General features: G+C 35.2%; 1 protein-coding gene across 3 annotated transcripts in view; it reads left to right on the forward strand.

Moving 5' to 3' along the window:
* ASCC3 (activating signal cointegrator 1 complex subunit 3) overlaps positions 1–21,501 on the forward strand; it is a 288,767-nt gene that overhangs the window by 227,091 nt on the left and 40,175 nt on the right. For all 3 annotated transcript variants that reach the window (XM_074819458.1, XM_074819459.1, XM_074819460.1), the window contains 6 exons: positions 2,485–2,622; positions 2,724–2,844; positions 6,339–6,471; positions 9,071–9,196; positions 18,698–18,809; positions 19,067–19,201. In XM_074819458.1, the coding sequence (XP_074675559.1) occupies positions 2,485–2,622; positions 2,724–2,844; positions 6,339–6,471; positions 9,071–9,196; positions 18,698–18,809; positions 19,067–19,201 (765 nt within the window). The remainder of the gene's footprint in view (positions 1–2,484; positions 2,623–2,723; positions 2,845–6,338; positions 6,472–9,070; positions 9,197–18,697; positions 18,810–19,066; positions 19,202–21,501) is intronic.

Raw genomic sequence — 21,501 nt, forward strand, 5'->3', positions numbered from 1 at the left:
TTGTACTCTTCTGGAGGAAAAGGGAATTTAGGTTCATTATTTTCCCAATACCAAATTCTGCTCATGTGAATAATGAAATAAATCTCATTGAAACTGGCTTCTTCCCTTACATTAAAGACATAACTGTCATAAGGTGATGGTTCTTGGTGGGGAGGAGAAAAATTAATTCAGCAATATAATATATTTTGTCAATTTTTGAATGCAGAAATTGAGTAAAATGTAAATGCATTCATTTTTTCATTTATTTTTCTGACATTTGCCAGTGTCATTTTCTACTTTTTCATCTTCATTCCCCGTGAAATGTATACATATAACTATTATTTCTCAAAGTGTCCATCTAAGCATAAGGAGCCTGTGCAGTGCTAGTACCACTTCATACATTCATAGCACAAAAAGCATTAATAGGTTCAAAAATATATTTAGTAATGTATGTTGATGGTCATAATTGTAGTGAAAACAGTATACAGGTTCTCATTTTATCAAGCTATTTTTTTGTCTAAGAAAAAATCTTTAAGATGGGTCATAATTCATGTTGTCTACACTGCAGTCACATGTCTACATGTTGACTAGAGAAATCAAAGGTTTGCTGATTGTATCTAGATAGATAAACTTTATCCTTTAACATATCCTCCTTTCATTCAGTTCTTTACTCTTCGACTTATCTACCCCTCTTCTTGTTTCCCTTTCCTAAATAGACTTATCCCCGCTTCGCTTCTCAATTCACTGCTTTTTTCTTTCTGCTTCCTTTCCTTTCAGTGTTTTATAGTCCCTTTCACTCTTTTCTTCAGTAAGCATCCTTTTCTTCTATACATGCCAGCTCAGTTTGTACAACAAATCTTCCATGTCTTATAATATAGGGAACTCTCAGGAACATTCAGGTAGCTGCATTGTGAGGGAAAATAGTTTAGGAGCTTCCATTGACAGATCAAATTGATTGGACCAAGCCAAAATTTGAACAATATTTTTTTTTAAATTGGGTTGTCTGTTACTTCCACCGGTTCTGGCTCTGTTAGTCAATACTACTTCAACAAATAGACTTTTTAAAATGCTTTGTAATTTGAGCTTCATGACAAAATTGATTGATTTACAAAATCTATATTGTTTGTTTGGTTTTTATATCCTGAATATGGACTATTATATTCTCGGGCTTTTTTGTACCTTTTAAGGATTTTTTTGGTAATAGTAGTGACATATGTTACTTGGGTTTAGATATGTGAATAATTTTATAAAAATTAATTATAAAACCCAGGAAACATTCAGAGAAGGTTACAATGCTGAACATCAGAAGTGCAACACCTCAGAGTCCTAAGTGGAAATGAAGATATCAGTTCAGTCGGGCAGGTATCATATCTCAGTACATCGAGATACTCAGTCTGAGATGAGACTGAATACTCAGTCCAGATTCTTCAGTTACCCTGAGTAATTTGTTCTGCACTACTGTTTTTTTCTCTAACCTTGGCTATACCTCCTGGGTTAACTGTGAATGTTGCTGCCCATAAGTATGCAGTATCATCATGCCACTGCTGGTGGCACCAGGAAACCACTAATAAGAGATGAGGTTTGAAAGTTCCTGGCTATAATTATATTAAAATCACATAAAACAATAAATGGTCTTAGAAATAAAACAGAAGGAATATAGAGGGGTAAAATCACTAAACAAGACAGAAGTTACAAAGCTCTTGTTCATAATTAGTGAGGGGCTTTTCACAGAGGTCATCTACATAAATAAGCCTATGGAATTTACTACTTGAAAACATAGGCAAGAAATATAGTTAAAATTATAATAATTAAAATGATTCCAAGTAGTCGTTGACATGATATTTGAAAAAAATAGTAATAGTAATAAAAAATAACTTTTCATCTGGACTTCTAAAAGTTTTAAATGAAGACACTTATTGTATGTTGGGATTCACTACAGGGTTTGAGTCTATGAATTACAAACTCACTCAAAAAAAATTTCAAATTAATTTGCATTTCATCATGTGAATAGGAAACTTTTTTGATGAATAATTGCAGAATTATCAAACTGAAAAACTGTGTCTGTTTTTCATAGACGTTAGAGAGCGCCAAATTTATTTTTCATGACTGTTATTATGTTACTGGTTGCAGGGATTTGCTATGTTTTTATACCAGTTCTAACTCCTTTGATACTAGGGATTGCATTAAACAAACACAGAGCAGAATGCATAGCATTTGCCAGACCTGTCAAGATATTTTCAGCATTTTCATTTCCTTATCTGCACTACTTAGTGTGTCAATAAAGTCATGTACATTTTGTATTTTCCTCCATCATAAATATAATATTTGATTATTTTTAGACTAAAACCAGACTGTTCAGAGACTGAAGACTGTATTTTCCTGTTTGTTTAAACAGTGTTAAGCAAATTATTCTTGCTATAAAAAAAAAAAAAAGGTAACAAGCCTCAAAGTTTAAAATTTCTGAGTAATCTGTTTTAAAACATGCAACTATACTTTCTGTTACAGATGAATGACATTATAGTGACAGTTAGAGAGTCAAATCTGAAGCTGACACTTGCTTTTGGAATAGGCATGCACCATGCAGGTCTCCATGAAAGAGACAGGAAAACTGTGGAAGAATTATTTGTGAACTGCAAAATCCAGGTACATTTGTTCTTTGAATCCTGCTGTAATGAGTTTTATGTGGAATTTTAAAAGTTGGCTTTTTGTTACATATACCTCATTAATCCTTCTTTCTGTTTCAGGTTCTTATTGCCACAAGCACATTAGCTTGGGGTGTAAATTTTCCAGCTCATTTAGTAATTGTTAAAGGAACAGAATACTATGATGGAAAAACAAGGCGTTACGTGGATTATCCCATTACAGGTACTCACATAAATTATCAAAATACTCGTATGCTGAAATGTATTTCAAGCATATGCAAATGATCTGAATTATTTAGTAACTTGTCACTGAAAATACCTAATCTAGGTAGAGACTAGAAGTGCTGAGGAAAGGATTTCTTTGTTTAATACAAGTTGTAAGAGAACCCTTAAAAATTTAGGTAATAATGAAAATGTTTCTGTTTTGCAATCTTTTTTTTTATGCTAAATTCCCTTAACGTCTATCATCCAAAATAGACATTAAACAATTAAAGGGACAATATAAAGTCATATTTAGCTACCTAGTTAATTGTATAAAAGGAGTTTTTCATGCATGCAAATAGGTTTTTTTCATTTTTTAAGCAGAAACAGATTTTTAACAGTAAACTTAGCCATGGTTTGAAATGCAGCAGTTGAATCGCACGTGTATGAGAACATAAAATTTATACGTAGTCACTTGACAGTAAATGAAAAACCTTAACTAGTCTAGTATCTTCAGTAATATAAGAGATACTTCAAGTAAGTGATACTTCAGAAATAAGTAGCTAAATTAAATATTTGAATTTCTGGTTTGGTATAGACTTTTATTGCTTTCTGGCTCCAGTAAACTCCACTTCTCATAAAATGTTCTGCACTGTTTTCAACAAGCTTAGGAAAGTGAACCATGGAACAACTTCTTTCAGAGTTTAGACAGGGAGAATATTTGTCTGGATGGTACTAAGCTTGAAGAATGAGGACAAGCTAAATTTATTCCAGGTTTCCTGTTCTGTTTTCCAATTCTCTTTTCGAAAGAGAAAGTTTATTATTAAATAATGCTATACTACACCAGAGATATGTAAACCTAAGGACAATCTAAATGTTATTTGTAATGTAAATATAGAGCTTGCATCTTTTTAACCACGCACTGTCTTTTCAAAAAGAGAAGCTTACTAATGAAAAAAAGTTCAAACTGAAAATACTACAGGGGTTACTTCTCCAAGTAACCCATAATAGAGTTTAATTTAGTGGTTAGTGCTCTGCAGGAAACTTGGGATCAATTTCCAGACCAACTCTCTTGTTCAAAGATTCTGGTATGACCTGGGATCTTAGCCGTGCACACTTGCATTTTGTGACAGACTTTGGCTGATGTAAACTTAGTACAAACAGTCTCTGCAGAGTAGTATCTCGCTCATCCCGACTGGAAGAATAGTGACAACTGACTTCATTACTGAATGGGGAAAAGTGATGAGGAAACAAATCAGATGAAGTTTTAAATTTTACGTTGAACCTGTGGGACTCTCAAAGATCAGTAATAGAGAAAATAATATATTCAAACAAAATCAGAAATTCAATAAGCATTGAAGACTAACTATGCCATTTTAGAAATCTGTTGTACAAGTACTCACAAAGACTTTAGGTAATGCTCATACTGTTTATTGACATTTTGAATTCAGGTGATTTGGACATTGGGGGTTGTTCAATTCTCAAATTTTCAATAAAGGGGATGGGGAGTGGGGGAGTGGGGATTGAATACCACCATCTGTGATGGAAGCATTTAGATTTTGTTGTCTGCACTGCAACAGAAAATGCAGATTCCTTACTTTATGAAGAAACATGTGGTGTGGTTTGCTTAGAGCATTTTTATTTTTAACTTTCTAGAGAATATTTATGCATCTGGAATTTCTGTGGATAGGTAATACAGTTTTGCAGCAGCAATAAAATGAAGATGTAATTAATTTCTTTCTGAAATACTTCCAAAATTTCACAATACTGTCTTTAATGCTGCCCTCAAGTTATGCCTTAACTGTTCCATCATGGTATAACTTGGTTTCTCTCTGCTGAAGTTACCTTTCTGTATCAGGGATGCATTTGGCTCCAAGGAAGCAGCTGAGGGCAGAATAAATCATTCTGGAGTGTTTAGTAATTTCAAAATAAGTAAAAATGTTTCTTTGAGTGAAGTCAGAGGTTTTGGGGAAGGCCTTTTCTCAGTTACCAGACATTTAGTCAGCCAGTTGGATCATATTTAACATTTCAGGAGTTAAGTCAAAAGCAGCCAAGCAACATATAGTCAGTAAAGAAAATATTGGGTTTGGATTATTACATAGTGGATATTGGCAAAACTAATTTCCTGACACTTTTTGGTAAATCCATTCCTATATGGTATTAAGCACAATTTAATTCACCACATAAGAATAGCAAGAAGTTGTTTCATCACCCTCCTGTGCAGGTGATCTCCTGTAGAGGTACCCATTCAGAAACATCCTTTTCAAACTAGCTTCATTTTACATTTTTTCATGTCACCCCTAAATTAACAAAAGGAACAAACTGATAAAAAACATAGTTGTCTATATAGCACATGGGTATGCAAGTGAAAATGTGTTACTAAAAGCTGTTTATTGTCATCGAGCTGCTCCTCCTGTCATGGTCCATTGCTGTATCCCATTCTATACCCTCTGGCATTTCCTTGCCCAATTGACCATTGGGCCAAACGTTTATTGATTCTGAAGCCAAGAAATCACTTTTCAAAATGCCAGGTACTGCAAGCCACATGTTGTGCAGGTATGATAGAGCTCATAGAGAATAAAGAAGACATAAAAAGTTTTAAAATTAAGATGTAAAACTTACTTATGAATTGCTTTCCATTGTTTCTTCAAAGTTAAATAGCAGTTGGAGGTACCAAAAAGGAATCAGAGCTCTGTTGAACGAGACGCAAAACAACCTATACAGATGCACTTCTCGGCTTATGAGAAGACACAAACAAATAGATGATAAGCATACTTATCTTGGTGGCCAGATAGCAAGTTGAGCATGTTTTGTGTAAACTAGTATTTTCTGTGTTTATAGACATCATTAACGTGTATTTGCATGTAATAGTGTATGGCAGAGTAGTAGAGGTAAGCTTTAACTGTATCTGCTTTTAAATTTGTATATCGTGATCTGATATAGGGACAACATATGATACAAAACCATCTCCAGCGCTAATAACTAATATAATTTGTCCTGAAGTTTCAGTGGTAAAGATCATAGCTGTCAGTAATTAGAATTTTCCTTTGCCATTTTATCTCTAAAATATTCAAAACCTAGGAAATCATATACAGCAAAAAAGCTTATACAAGGGAATTTTATTATTGTGAAGTCAAATACTTGAAAACTAGGAAATTAGATAGTTGCCCTTGTAGCCTTCATGAGTTCTCTTACTCGTCATCTTTAATTGCATATGATCAAACGAGGGATGGATGTGGAATGGAAGGGGAGAGTAGAGGAAATTTATATTAGATGTAAGCTTGGATTCAATTGCAGTGGGTGGTCTTCAAGTATGCAGGACGATAGTCTCTGCCAGAAAGAAGCTCATCGTAAATTTATCTGAGATGGAAAAAGAAATTAGATGTGTCAAAACCAATAGGGCATATGAGGCCAGAAATCAAAAAATCCTGTATTGCACATTATACAGACATAAATACATGTATTTATACATTCAAATAAATACATTTGGTTTATACATTATTGTCTCTTTGGCAGATGTACTTCAGATGATGGGACGTGCTGGCAGACCACAATTTGATGACCAAGGAAAAGCTGTAATTCTAGTTCATGATATTAAGAAAGACTTCTACAAAAAATTCCTTTATGAACCTTTCCCAGTGGAATCAAGGTAAAGATAAAGCAATCAGAAAAGCTGAATAAACTATAAACAGTACTACAAATGGGAGATATAGAAAAGTGAAACAAAATTCCTGTGCCAAGTATTTCCTAAATATTGGGGTCCTAGAGGAAAATTCACTTTCCAGAAAATATTATCCATCTTTATGCAGAAAAATCCTCTCTTCCATGAGTTTTGAAGCACTGTTCAGCTCTTTAGTCCATTCCCAGATAATACTGCAGATGTTTGTCTGGTTCTGAGTGTTGTCTCAGACATTTGAATGAGAGCACAAACTGTTCTTCAAGGCCAGTGTGCAGGACAACTATACATGATCCTCAGAATCCTCTCTGAAATTCTGTAACAAATTCTTATTAGGAAAAAAATAGGTGACTTTCTAGTGCTTTCTACCTAGAACACTTGTTCCATTATAGAAATCACATTCTTCAAAATCTCAGAAGTTCAAAACGAAATCTTCATGGTGTAAACTAATACACTTTCAACACATCTTTCACTTCAAAATTGCGATGTTTTTATCAGAAATGTAGAAAATCCACCTTTTTGCAGCCTCTCTGAATTTAGTTGATACAAAGTTTGCTGTCTAGCATAGTGTAACTTGTGCCTTGGTTTTGATATTTATAATATAGTTAGTTGTTCAGCGAGAAGCAGAACTAGTTACATCGGTCTCCTATAGGTGCATGTTTCATGGAGGAATTCTCAGACATCTAATAAAGCATGAGCATTACTGAAAGCTTTTCTCAGTGATGAAGAATTCACAGTACTGTTCTCCTAAGGAAACTTCATCGCTCAACATAAGTGATAATGGGACCTCTATCTGGTCAGGAAATTTGTAGGAGCTTGAGAGTGCTATCCACCTGCGAAATGTAGTTGAAATGGGCTGGTGTATTTGAAGGTTAATTTCTGCGGTGCACAGACAGACATATAATTTTTGCAAAGAAAGAATGTGGAGACATGAGCTTCATTTCCTTAGGAAACCACACTTTTCTTTTTTTAACATATAAAGTGCACTTAGCACAAAAGGCTAGGAGTTGAACTTCTTCAAAATGATAGCTAATATGTCAAAAAAGGAGTGTGATTAAAATGGTGATGATATATCCAGACTGTATGGCACTAGCATAAACTAGGAAATCTCTCTATTCATTGGTAAGTGGTGTTTCTAAATAAAGAAATCGTATCTTTAATATAACAGTAGTAATGACACCTTGATTCTGTTTGGAATACTATAAATATTCTGTGTTTCTAGTAGCTCATTTTGTGTGTATATATTTACTTTGTAGTTTGATATATTCCATCTTTTACTATAAACAAGGAATATTTGATAAATTTTCAGACGAAGACTCACATATTAATAGCAATCTCTTTAAGTTCTATGTAGGTTGTGAGCTGATTAACTTAGAGTTGTCTTGGTCTCTTTTATGATCAAGTATTTGAGGTAAGAGGCTTTATAGCTTCAAAGAGAAACTTTGGGGGTTTTTTGCAGGATGTTTAGTTTTAGAATGCTTTCCCATCTGTTCTACCAAGGAGCAGATTTATCAGCTTCGTGTAGTATTTCCAATTTTGTACAATTAAACTTCATATTTTTTTAATTAAAGTTTTTTCTAAAAGCCATTGTCTATGTGTTAGTTGTAGGACTTGAGTACACAACTCATATGACAGGCCTTGTGCACTCACTGATCGTGGGTCTGAAATATAGCACATCAGAAGCAAAAGAGAAAGCACTCTTTATTATGGAACAGCTATTGAATCATCTGTCCAGTTTCTGTTGGACAATCTGGGTAGAACATCTGCAGTTCTTACCTTCAGAAGATGCATTCAGTGGTATATATCAGTAAAACAGCTACTCATACCACATTATTCTTTACTTTTAGCAATAGGGAAAGAACAGTAGGAAGAGAAAAGGGATTATAATACAAGAAAAATTAGGTTGATCCTTAAGGATATTTGCCCTTCCCTGATTGAACTCTAGCCAGGCATGATCTCATTACATACCCTAATGCAGATCTTTGTTCCATTAAATGACATGTAACAGTATTTTACTTTGTAAGAATCATTTTTAACTGCTTTTGTTCTTCTCTGGGTTTAAATTTTTCTGGGTAAAATAGCTGCTCTTTTTTTCTTTTTTACATTCGATGAAGATGAGGCAAAATCTGGGGGAAGCAATTTTGATGTAATTTTAATAGCTCTCAAATATTTGTCAAGTATTAGCTAAACTATTGCCACTGTTTCATTTCCTGTTTGTCTTTCCATTTGATTCTCTGTTGGATTAAACCAGCATGATCATATGGTCAACATACAGTATTCAGAAGTTACCACTGAGTAGCTCCATCTGAATACATCCCATGAATGACTTAAACTTGTGCATTCTTGGTCCAATCAAAAAATAATTTGAGCTTCATTCCACTATCATGTAAAGAAGGTGACTGACTTTGCAATTACATTCCCCCTTCTTCTCTTCTTCTCTTTTACCAGAAGATAAACATATAATATTTTCAGATTAAAAGTAATAAACCTTTTAATGCACAACTCTACAAAATCTATTACCCGTCTTTGAGACTGTAAAGTCAGCTAAGTCCTCTTGTTTCCTGTTCTTCAGCTTGTTAGAAGTGCTGGCTGACCACTTGAATGCTGAAATTGCTGCTGGAACTATTACTTCTAAGCAGGATGCAATGGATTACATCACCTGGACTTATTTCTTCCGTCGACTTATAATGAACCCAACGTGCGTATAAAATACAAATGCAATTTAATCTAAAGGTAACTTGAGGGCAGAGTTGATCCAAAGGTGGTCCTGCTGCTGTTGGAGCCTAGAATACTTAGCAGTCTCCAATGTAGGAGTATTATTGGCCCACACATGGAATAAAACTTGCATGCACATTTTTTTAATAATTTTTTTTCTAAATATAAATGCATTGCTTGGCAGATAACTTTACAATTTAGCGACAACTATAAAATAGCCTTATTGAGAGGGCTACGTCAGCATCCCTAAAATAAAACTCCAGATTATCACATTCCTTTAGATATTGTATCTATGTGTTACTTTTTTTTTAACTACCACATTGGTATGTTCTGCCCAGTTTTATAAAGAAAATCTATTAAGACCTGGATTTTCCTAATAAATGAGAGAATAGCTATCAGCTGTTTCTCTGTGATAAAGTTTACTTTCATTAGGGTAGCCTGGTGAAACCATGTGTGCAATATTTTGAATGATTGTTATCATCCTGCCTAGCTCCAGCTGGTATGCAGATCATTCTGAGCTGTTCCAGCAATGTAGCCTGCCTTTGCCACAGCACTGTTTTGGGTAAAGGGTATGTTACCTATGATGTGATCATTCACCCAACAAAATAATGTGGCAAATAAAGAATTAGGCATTTATAGCACTAAATATTTCTTTATATACTCTAGAGTGTAGTATTTCTGAAATCATGTTAATGTCCATAACATTTGACCAAATTTTCAGCTGGGTTCTTTATGGGCAGCGGCAGGTGGGAGCCTGCAGGTGATAAAATAATTTTCTTTAATTCTTTTTTACTCTTCATTAGTTTTGAATTCTGCATCTAGTCCTATGCTGAGAATCTCCCACAAAAGAGAATTTCCATCTAATCTTTGGAAATAAAAAATGCAGTGTTAGAACTGTAAACAAAGGAAAACATATTAAATTCTCTCACTTCATAACAAAATGAATACGTTTATGTGGAAGGTATTTCTCCCCTGAGAGTGACAGCTAAATTCTGGTTTTCTGTAGCTTACATGTGGGTAAGGCTGTGTTTATTTGTATGACTTTGGAATTTAGACATGATCCATACTACAACTAATGTTAAAACTATGCCACCGAAGACACTATTCTTTTTTAGTATAAAGAATAAGTAATGTTATTTTTAAACATCTTCCTCTTGAATTGCTGTGTTAAATTGATTTTGTTGATTTGTCTTTGGCAAGCTCTGGTCACGTGCTATCTGTGGTAGGTAGATCTTTAAAACACAACATATAGCTCAAAGGTAAGTGTAGAATATAGAAATGTAGTCATTTGATTTAATAGGCAAGCTCTTCCCAATATAAAAGAAGGTTCCCACTAGAGTATGAGGTTGGCATGTTGACTCATAGTCCTTTTTTCTCAGCAGTTTCTTTACTGTGCTGTGTCATGGAAAGCTTAATCTGAAGTTATCACAATATCAACTTTTAAGCAAATGTTCTGCTATTCTGAGAGGATTGTAGGAAGAAAGTGGGGGGGGGGGGGGGGGAAGAAAAAAACCCCACTATATTTCATAGTGAGATGCAGAGCCTTTGTAGTGAGAAACAAGATGAACAGATCTTAACTAGTCATGCCCATAACAGCAGGATAGGAATGCATATTAAAGTTTCTAAAGAAATTGGACTCTTTCACTGGAATGCCACACATGCAGGTTGGAACGGTTCACAAGTTGTGCTGCTTTACCCCCTGTCTCATCCACACAGAGGTACTCAGCATTCCTTCTGTACTCAGTCATGCAGGGAAAAAAATGAAGGATATTATTGACTGTGTTAGAGAGGTTACTTCTAGATACCAAGTACAAATGCAGTGGATGTGCACGCTTTCCATTCTTTGACATTATAATAATTCTATTAAGTTACTAAACTAGGCAGTTAGTAGAGTTCCTGGACCTACGTTCTGTGGTATTTTCAGACCTACAAGCCAAGCAGTTCCAGCATGGTCAGTGTTTGAATGAGATACATCAAAGGAAAACTGAAGAGTTTTATGAACAGAAGTCTGATAGTTGAGATAACTTTGAATAAATTGCAATATGGTAATGCAGTTTACTGTGCCATAGATGATCATATCAAGTGGTTGATACTACCAAACAAGAACTATTTGTGGCCCTTAATAATCCAAAGGTTTTAGGGTTGGGGTTTTTTTTTTTTCAAAAGAGTAGTAACACAATGGCTGAATTTTGATTTGGGTAGTTACACAATACCCGCTCATTGTCACTTGATACAGTGTTCTTTATCATGTCCTGCTCCGAAGCAATTTTGTTGACTTTCTCTCCACTGTGAAACAAGAGCTGTTTTCCAGCCAGCAGGTGATTGTACCTTAGTGGTGAATAAGTAATTCCCATATGCATGATTGGTAAATCGCCTTGGGATTCATTGGCATAAAAGTCATTGCATGTGATGCTGTAAATCCCCAAAATAATGGGCTTAGATAATATGCAGAAGATTTATATTCTCATTTATTGCCAGTTTTAGCTACTTGTATATTAAAGCTGCATAAACAAATCTAGGATCGTTCTATTCCAATACAGTATCATAAAATACCTTACTGATTGCCTACAATTTGTACTATTTAAGTAATGTTAATCTACCTTTGTTGTGAGATAGAGATCAAAGTATCCTTTTGCTCTAAGTATCCATATTTCTTCTAAACATGCAGTCATTACAAAAGTTTTTTCTGGCACACTTGAGATAATTTCTTAGACTTGTAATAATGTCTTTTCTAATGCTGGTGCTGAAAATCTTTGCATCATGGTTTAACCCCAGCTGGCAACTAAGCACCACACAGCCAATCACTCCCCCCTGGAGGGATGGGGGAAAGAATCTGAAGAGTAAAAGAGAAAACTCATGAGTTGAGATAAAGACAGTTTAATAGGTAAAGGAAAAGCCACGCACGCAAGCAAAGCAAGACAAGGAATTCATTCAGTACTTCCCATTGCAGGCAGGTGTTCAGCCATCTCCAGGAAAGCAGGGCTCCATCACACATAACAGTTACTTGTGAAGACAAACACCATCTCTCTGAACATCCCCCCCTTCCTTCTTCTTCTCCCAGCTTTATATGCTGAGCATGATGTCACATGGTATGGAATATCCCTTTGGTCAGTTGTGGTCAGCTGTCCCAGCTGTGTCCCCTCACAAATTCTAGTGCACCCCCAGCCCACTCGCTGGTGGGGTGGTGTGAGAAGCAGCAAAGACCTTGACTCTGTGCAAGTACTGCTCAGCTATAACGAAAACATCCCTGTCTTATCAACACTGTTTTCAGCACAAATCCAAAACATAGTCCCATAGTAGTTACTATGAAGAAAATTAACTCTCTCCCAGCCAAAATCAGCACAGCATTTTACAGTCATTCTTTTCATCAAACCATTTTAATTTACTTGTTTGATGAACCCCTGTATCTTGAAATCTGTGAAATGGGGTTTAACTGTCTAATTAAGAGAAGTAATTGAGCTGTTGATTTGGAGGAGTGAAGCAGCTAAGCGCTAGTTTCGTTCAGAGGCATACTGACTAGTCATGTGCATGCTGTTCAAGAGGTGATGTGCAAATGAGAAGAGTGGTCCAAATAAAAATGTTTATCAGTGTATCAGCCTTAATAACCAGAGTTTCTTCCCTGTTCTTTCCCTCCACCAAAGCAATCATTCCTAAATGTAGAGGATTTGAATTTGCACGTTAAGTCAAAGTTTCTGTGCTACTTCAATCAAGTACTACAACATGTTCTTCTTTCCACATACAACTTTAGTTGATATGTTCTTTACTTAGTCAAGATCATACAAGACAGATCAGCAAAGTGCCCAGTTCATTGACAGGGGCTATTTTGAAAGGCTCATCTATCTTCTTTCCTTGGCTGAAATTCCTTGACTATTTCATTCTTTTACCCTTATAAAAGGTATAATCCGCAACTTTCTACAAAAGAGAAAGGGCTATGGGAAACACTTTCTGTAAATCCTTATGACATTTTCCAAATACATGTGCAGTAAAAGATAAATAGAAAATTGCAACATATGTAAAAGTTAAGCAGAATCAGCTTTCATTTGGAAAGTTAATTTTTAGATATTCTGAAAGCACACATCACATCACTGTTGAAATGTGTGTGGTTTTATGTATTTATAAATATATTTGAGAGAGTGTGTGTGTGTGTATGTACACTTACAAAATCAGTTTTCTGTGTAAATTCCTTGCGAATACCTGAAAAAATTGTTAATTAATAAAACTGAAAAGTTTGGCAGTAGCTACTAAAAACAGAAGCTAAGAAAGTGCAGGTATATTACACTGCAGTAATTACCAATATCCATATTTTGAGTTGGTAAACAGATATTTCTGAGGGGGGATTCTTTCTTTTACAGTCACACTTAGATCTGCATGCATGTATATATATATTCACAAATAATAGCTATAGGTATTCTTATGAATTTCATAACAAGAGCTTGACCTTTTAAATTATTAGGGTCACAGTGATGTGAAAAGTACAGGAATGTAGTTCATGGCATGCTTTTACCAAACTAGTCACATGGATGAAGTTTTTCTGATTCTCCCAGACTGGGAAGCCCCAGGCTGCCGAGTCTTTGAACCACCGCCTGTTCCCCAGTCTGCTGCAGTCTTAAGTGAGAATGCAAAGCTGAAGACCCTGCATCTCTCCATTCAGAAAGCCAATTCACATTATTGTCGTCCTACTCTTGGGTATGATTTACCTGTACAAATTATCTGTTGGACTATATCACAGCAAAAAGAAATGTCCAATTGATATGTAAGCAAATTTACATGTGCCTATTACCTCTGATTTCTCATCTTGCGCATGCATCTTAGGAGGCAAACTTTCTTGTAAATATTTTAATTAGAAGCACTGATGTGGAGGCAAATTCCTCGTTGGTGTCAGAGAAACTGGACTCTTTTTTGATCTTCAATAACCACAGTGTATAATATACTAAAAACTGATTAGAGATAGCAATGTATCTCTCTCATACCTGGCATAAGCAAATATACGAATGAAAGGAAATACGACACAAGTAAAAAACAGATAGAGATTACTGTCCGCTGCATTTGTGCATGCCATAATGCATTTTAGCAAGCCAGTCACAGACTCCAGAGTCAGTCAGTGATGCCTTAACTACAGAAGTGAGTTGGTACATTGGTTCATAGCTCTCTGGCTGTGAAGGTCCATCAGTTGTGCCATATACTCAGTACCATTTCCATGGTATCTTTTGAAGATGGCAGCTGCTGAAGGCCACAAGCTGATGAAAGTAAACACAGTTGATGACTGCAGTAAAGTGATTTACAAAAATTACTATCTGTGCCTCCCCCATACTTGTTCATAACAAAATTCTGCTTTCAGGACTGTAAAATCTCAGAAAATACACTTTCTTGCTATCAAGTGAATGCTGTAGATTCGTCTTTTTTGTGCATTTGTTTCAAAAGGCCTTCTGACTAGCAAGTTTTCTCTTTTAATATTTTTGGCTGACTCTGCCACCGATTTTCATTATGTGTGTCACTATTACTACCGCATAATCTGAACATAAAAAACATGGTGCTGTAACAAATGACTTCACAGCATTGACAGTTATAGCAGGATCATTTCAAGGCTGATGAAAAATTTCCCAGAGAGATCTCAGGTCAGGTTTACATAAGCTAAACAGGAAATGATTGCCACCATTCACATTAAATCCTAAATGTTTTGTGTAACTTCATCTACATTTTATGTTCCTGCACGTCTCTCTGTCTTTCTCAGCTGATGAAATTCCACACTTCCTTAGATTAGAGAAATAAGTTCATGTTTCATGTTTTGTTGTTCTTGCTAAGCTCTACAAGGTTTGGGATTTTAAATATATTATTTAAAAGACAATAAAAAGTTCCTTCAGTTTTTGATTGTTTAAATTTTACATACTTTGTAAATTTTTATGATACCTAGGGGTTTGTTATTGCTTTTTCCCAACGGACTACTAATGGAAGTTAGCCTGTCTAGCCCATGTGCTAGATGCTGTTAGGATAAAACTGCCTTTGACTTTCACACCTCTCAGGGGACGAGTAATTGTTGTGTTCAAACAGCCTGTAATTGTGATCCCGCTGGCTTTCTCAGTACGCTTCTGGCTATTAGAATCATTAAACAACTCAGCACCTGTTAACAGCATTGTAAATATTCAACCCTGCTTGTGTGCAGGTTGAGTCCAATATAGGAGAAGGCTTACAGAGCCCAGACTCATAAATTAGAGCTTCTGACAAGTCAATTATTGTGAAACTGGGCTTCACTGTGAAATAAATGAAATGGTGTGCTGATAAAAAGGTAGGCTGTCTGTTTATAGCAAAGGGAAAATAATGACTAGATGATTCAATGCAGTGAGCATGAAACTGCACTGTTTTTATTCTTTATCTGTAATTAAATAGTTAGGTAATATAGCTTCATAGAAGAACTCACATATGATGCAGTTTTTATACTTGGAGCATATCAACATGCAAAATTCAACTTGCATTTATGCCTACGCATTCAAAATACTGTCTAATGTCATGATACCTCTGTTTTTGCTAATGATTTTAACATAGTCTTTCTAGATGAATGGCTTTGCTTTTTATTAGGGGAAAATGTGCTGAGTGACCAAGAAGCTCCTGAGGGTGTCCTCAAAATTATATTTACCCCATTATAGATAGTAGTTAAAACACACTGGTACCACTTCACTCAAGATTACAAACCATTTAAGATTTTTCTTTATGTTGTTTTATTTGCACTAGGCAGCTAGATATTTACTCATACGACAAAAAAATACCAAAATCAGAAATTTTCAAATTCCCATAATTTTTAAAAGGCATTGTAATGCCTTTTATGACTCTAATTTCAGTGTGAAATACTGCGAATTGGACAGAGCACAAGATAAAATCTGTTTGAATTAGTGTCTTATATTACAGTCTCAAAAAATAATTTCAGAGTATCGCCCGTATTTCTTCCGTTATTTTATCAGTATTCATCATCAGTGTTGTGGTCCTGCAAATAACAGTGCTGAAATGATCTGGTGAAAGTCTGAATACCATGACAGCAAAGTGCCTTAATTATAATCATTTCGGTATTGTTATATTCAATTTAGAGAAAAATAGTAATGAATCATTAGTGGGTTAGATGTATAAAACAGAAAATCTTTTCACATCCTTAAACAACTTATGTAGTTAATTTGCTCAATTATTTTCAGAAGGTAAACATAGTGTTACAAAGTAATTTCTGCTAATAAACAGAATCAAAATGTGTTTGGTGATAAGATGTCAGGCAGATGAAAGGTGCAGATGGAAATATTGACCATTTTTTATCATTACTGTATTACTTCCGTAAATTTAAAAGGGGACCCATGAAAATTAAGTTGCATTGAAAACAATGTTAGAGTACTTTTGCTGCAAATAAGTTTTCTTTGCATAAGTGATAATGTATGGCTGTCTACAATATAAAACTTTTTAGTCAATATAAATATTTCTTCTGTTTTGTTTTTGGACACTACCTGTGTTTTAAATATTTAAGATCATCTCATCATAAACCCATATATCACGGAGTTGAATACGCCACTGCCATATATATACACTTTGTTGTTGTGTAATGTAGCTGTTTCCTGCTATCAGAACAGATTTTTTTAAATCTTTTTCTTTTGGTAGTAGTGCTATACTCCAACTTTACCCAATTATAAGTGAACATTCAAAGCATTAGAGACTTAACTCCATGATTTGGGATTAATAACAAGGGAAAAAATGTAGAAATGACTGTACTGCTATTTAGCGTGGAGGCTTTCTTCAGTTACACTGTTGCTATTCAAAAAGATAAATGTTAAAAACTCTGTTTAAGAAAATAATAATGAAAATCAGATTCTGTTAAGAAAACAGTCATGGAAGGATGCTTTTAGTATATAAAAATGCAATTCCATCTTTTGAAATTCACTAACAGCAGCATTACAGTAAACAAAATAGAGCTTAAATGAGAATCGGATTCATATGACCAAATATAGCTTCAACAACTGAAGTGATTGTCTAAAGTTCTTTTTTTTAGTCAGTGATTACATTTCACCTCATCCTAAAGCAGATACATAAAATACTTCAGCATTCTACAAGCACAGGTTTCTCTCCATTGGCAGTAAAGGGAGTTAAAAAGAGTAACTCGGGTGTAGCTGTAGCTATGTAAAATCAGCTAAAATGAATCTCAGCACACTGTTTTTCAGCCTGATGTTCACCGCACAAAATAACACTGAAAGAACCTACTCTTCATTACAGCGTGCGGTATGGTTTCCAGTGGAGATGCCAAGTACATCGTAACAGTAGGAAATTGTAGTAAAACAGCTGGTATGAACAAAGGAGCATCTTTCATCCTTGCAGTAACCTCAGTAGTTATTTGTGCAACAGCATTTTACAGAATTAAATGAGCAGGGACAACCTTTTTTACTGTGCTTTTTAACATTTCAATAAATGATCAAATTTTTTGTTTGTTTGAATTCCACGTTGAAATTGTATGATTTAATTGCTCTGCTTAAATTCAGAATTTTAAAACTTTCTGACATGCTCAGTTTTTCTTTATTGCTCATTGAACTTAATCGTTACTTTCTGAATTGAGACCTTTGTTGAATCTAGGACACAAGTTTTTAATACATTTTTATAGAGAGTTTTCTAAGTAAAAACTCTCTCTAAAATTATGTTAGTCTGTGTGAATAAGGGTCTTACAATACAGCTTAAGTGACTTCTACAGTTAAGGAGCACAAACTTCAGTCACTGAGTCTTTTTCATATGCTGGCATAACTATGTTTTGGCACACTTTATAAACATTTTTCCTTTAAACAGATAACTAAGAATCATTGTTACTAGATATAGTTTACCTAAACAATTTTGTCTGAAAATGAACATGTGAAGCAACTACATTGACAAATACCCTATTCCTTTTTTTAGCAATTTTAACTTTGAGAATAACATTACAGGGAAATATAACAACAAGCACCAACATTTGGGTTGGTATAAGGTTACTTTTTCAAGAGATGTCACTATATGCCTAGTTTTTATTTTCAGAGTTCCAGGATTTAAGAACAGTTGCTATCCTTGGTGGGTTTTCTTCCTTTCTGTTGAGATTAAAATACTGTTACTTGTGTTAATATTGCTTGTTCACTTTCATACTTATGTGATCAGGAAAATATACTTATGCAATTGGGAAAATTTTCCCACTAACAAAATGCAGCCAGTCCAGTTCTGTTTGTATCAAATTTTCTATTAATAGACAGATAAATTACCATCTTTCCATATGTACATGCTTGTATTATGTTGGTTACTCCCACAAACCATTTAAGAATCATTAATTTCTTGTTAGACTATATAAGGGAAAATTTCTGTGTTTAATTGTTTAATGTGGATGTTTGCTGTTCCAAGTATGTGTGTGTATTATAGCAGCCTTGTAAGTTTTCCTACGAGATGTTATTGTTAAAAATCTTCAGTGTAAAAAGTATTCATGCAATGCATCTGTTTTCAATTTATCTAGTTACTATAACTTGGATGATGTGAGCCATGACACTATGAATAAGTACCTCTCAAGCCTTGTTGAGAAATCTCTCTTTGATTTGGAATGCTCCTACTGTATTGAAATTGGGGAGGTAAGACTAATCTGTGCCTTACAAGATTCAGTAAGATACATGCTCCTAAAAGTTGGAAACAGCAAGATACATACATGCTCCTGATTTGAGATATTACTAGGGAGCTATTTGTAAGACTTAGGTTGAAAAGTGAGCTTAATTGGGGTTGCAACTGAATTATGATGCTAAATCATTTTTGCTGTTCTCTCTTATAAAGTAGTCTTAAAATACTTTACAGTTTTGTAGGAACCACGTATATTTGATTCCTCTTCTAACAGGATAATCGTAGCATTGAACCTCTGACATACGGCCGCATTGCTTCCTATTACTATTTGAAGCATCCAACTATTGGAATGTTCAAAGATCAGTTGAAACCTGAAAGCAACGTTGAAGAATTGCTCTTAATTCTGACAGTAAGTGTTGATATTTTCTTAACTTAAACATAGGTAACTCGACACTCTTAAAGACACAAGTATATGAAAAACCACCCCCAAATTAAGAAGTCTTTCTTCCCTGATCTGTAATTTAATTTTTTGTTGTTTTGAGTAATGTACCTGAATCATTTTTGTTATTTTAAGTGTTTCATCTAATCAGTACATCAAAATTACTGTATACACCTGTTTCTCTTCTTATGTCCCTTTATAATGTTCAGGATCTATACAAATCTGATACTTGGTTTTTAATAAGTATGTTAGATATAATACTAAAATGCCAGAATACTAACTGCATCAACATCCTAAATCTGTACCAGGGCCATAACTTTGCACTGGGACAATCTGGAAGATACAGCAGCTTTAAGAAGTGGGGGAGACATATGGGGAAGACCTGTTTCCTAAAATGCCTTTTTTTCCTTCTCCCAACCACCTTATAGTCCCTGAGGTCATAACCTGCAATAATGCCAGACCATATAGTTAGTCTAGTAGAGAAGTGCAATGCAAGGCAAAAGATTTTAGGGTACAAATCTGGGGACACAGTGTACAATCCAGCATGATAGTATTACATTCTCATCATAAAAGAATCCGGTTTTACTCCATTTTCCTTTTTGAGTTCTTAAGTAGCTATATCCACAAAATCTTTTTCATAATGGTATAACTCCACTTGTACACACACACACATATTTGAAAAGAAGTGCCTGAATATTATCCAGGAAGACTTAGTTCTGCCCAATTATGATTATAGTCTCTGTTATTCAAGTGGCCCAAATTCTTTAATATTCTGATTTCCAAGTGTTAACTTCAAGATCTAGAGTCCCATCTTATAACATTTAGCTATGATACTTTATATTCATTATTGTTTTAACATAGATTTGGATAGATTGGATCAGTGGGCCAATGTTAACGGGATGAGCTTCAACAAGGCCAAGTGCCAGGTCCTGCACTTGGGCCACAACAACCCCATGCATCGCTACAGGCTTGGGGAGGTGTGGCTGGAGAGCTGTGTGGAAGAAAAGGATCTGGGGGTTCTGACAAGCAACTGAACATGAATCAGCAGTGTGCCCAGGTGGCCAAGAAAGCCAACGGCATCCTGGCTTGTATTAGAAATAGTGTGACCAGCAGAAGTAGGGAGGTGATAGTCCCCCTGTACTCTGCACTGGTGAGGCCACACCTGGAGTATTGTGTCCAGTTTTGGGCACCTCAATATAAGAGAGATATCGAGGTGCTGGAGCGAGTGCAGAGGAGGGCAACAAAGCTGGTGAAGGACCTGGAGAATAAATCCTGTGAGGAGCGATGGAAGGAGCTGGGACTGTTTAGTTTGAGAAGTAGAAGGCTGAGGGAAGACCTCATCACTCTCTAGAGCTACCTGAAAGGACATTGTAGAGAGGTTGGTGCTGGTCTCTTCTCACAGGTAATTAGCGATAGAACAAGAGGGAATGGCTTTAAACTGCAACAGGGGAGGTTCAGACTGGACATAAGGAAAAAATTTTTCCCAGAAAGAGTGGTCAGACAGTGGAATAGGCTGCCCAGGGAGGTGGTGGAGTCACCATCACTGGATGTGTTTAAGGGTCGTTTAGATGAGATGATGGGGGATATGGTGTAGGGGAGAACTTTGTAGAGTAGAGCTGATGGTTGGACTCAATGACCCCAAGGGTCTTTTCCAACCTGAATGATTCTGTGATTCTGACATGCTGCCAAAACTTCTCTGAGGAGAAACACAAGAAGAAAAATAAAAATAGTGCTATTCAACAGTTTGCATCTCAGCAAAACCTGATCAGCATTTTATGACACTAGGAAAGCCACTTTTCTAGTACAGAGACTTTCATTCTGCTAAATTTAAATCACCTACTGCAAACATTCAGAGAGTTACAGCTCAGAAATAAAGGCCACAGTATTTTTTTATAATGGAAAGTGTTAGACAGCCTAAATGTGAGAATTGCTATCACTGACCCTGCAATATCTGTTGTTCTGTTGTCAGAAAACATTGAAAATTATAGGAAATTAAATTCAATATATGAATTCAAAACAGTAATCAACCACAATTCCTATATATGATGTGTGTAAAATAACTGAAATTTTAAAAATAAATACCCACTAGTGAACAGAAGTTAAATAATATAATGTTGAGTATTCAAGGTGAAAGCTTTACTCCAGCTACTGTCTCTTTAAAATCTCTTCTCTCTAAAGAAAATTTTCTCCACCTAGAAACTTCAGAAATTTTTTTCAGAAAATTTGGACAGGGAAAGTTTGAGAATAGCATTAGCAGAGATGGGGGACAT

This window comes from Strix aluco, chromosome 3 (genome assembly GCF_031877795.1).
Source record: "Strix aluco isolate bStrAlu1 chromosome 3, bStrAlu1.hap1, whole genome shotgun sequence".
In the NCBI taxonomy this organism is placed as follows: Eukaryota; Metazoa; Chordata; class Aves; order Strigiformes; family Strigidae; genus Strix; species Strix aluco.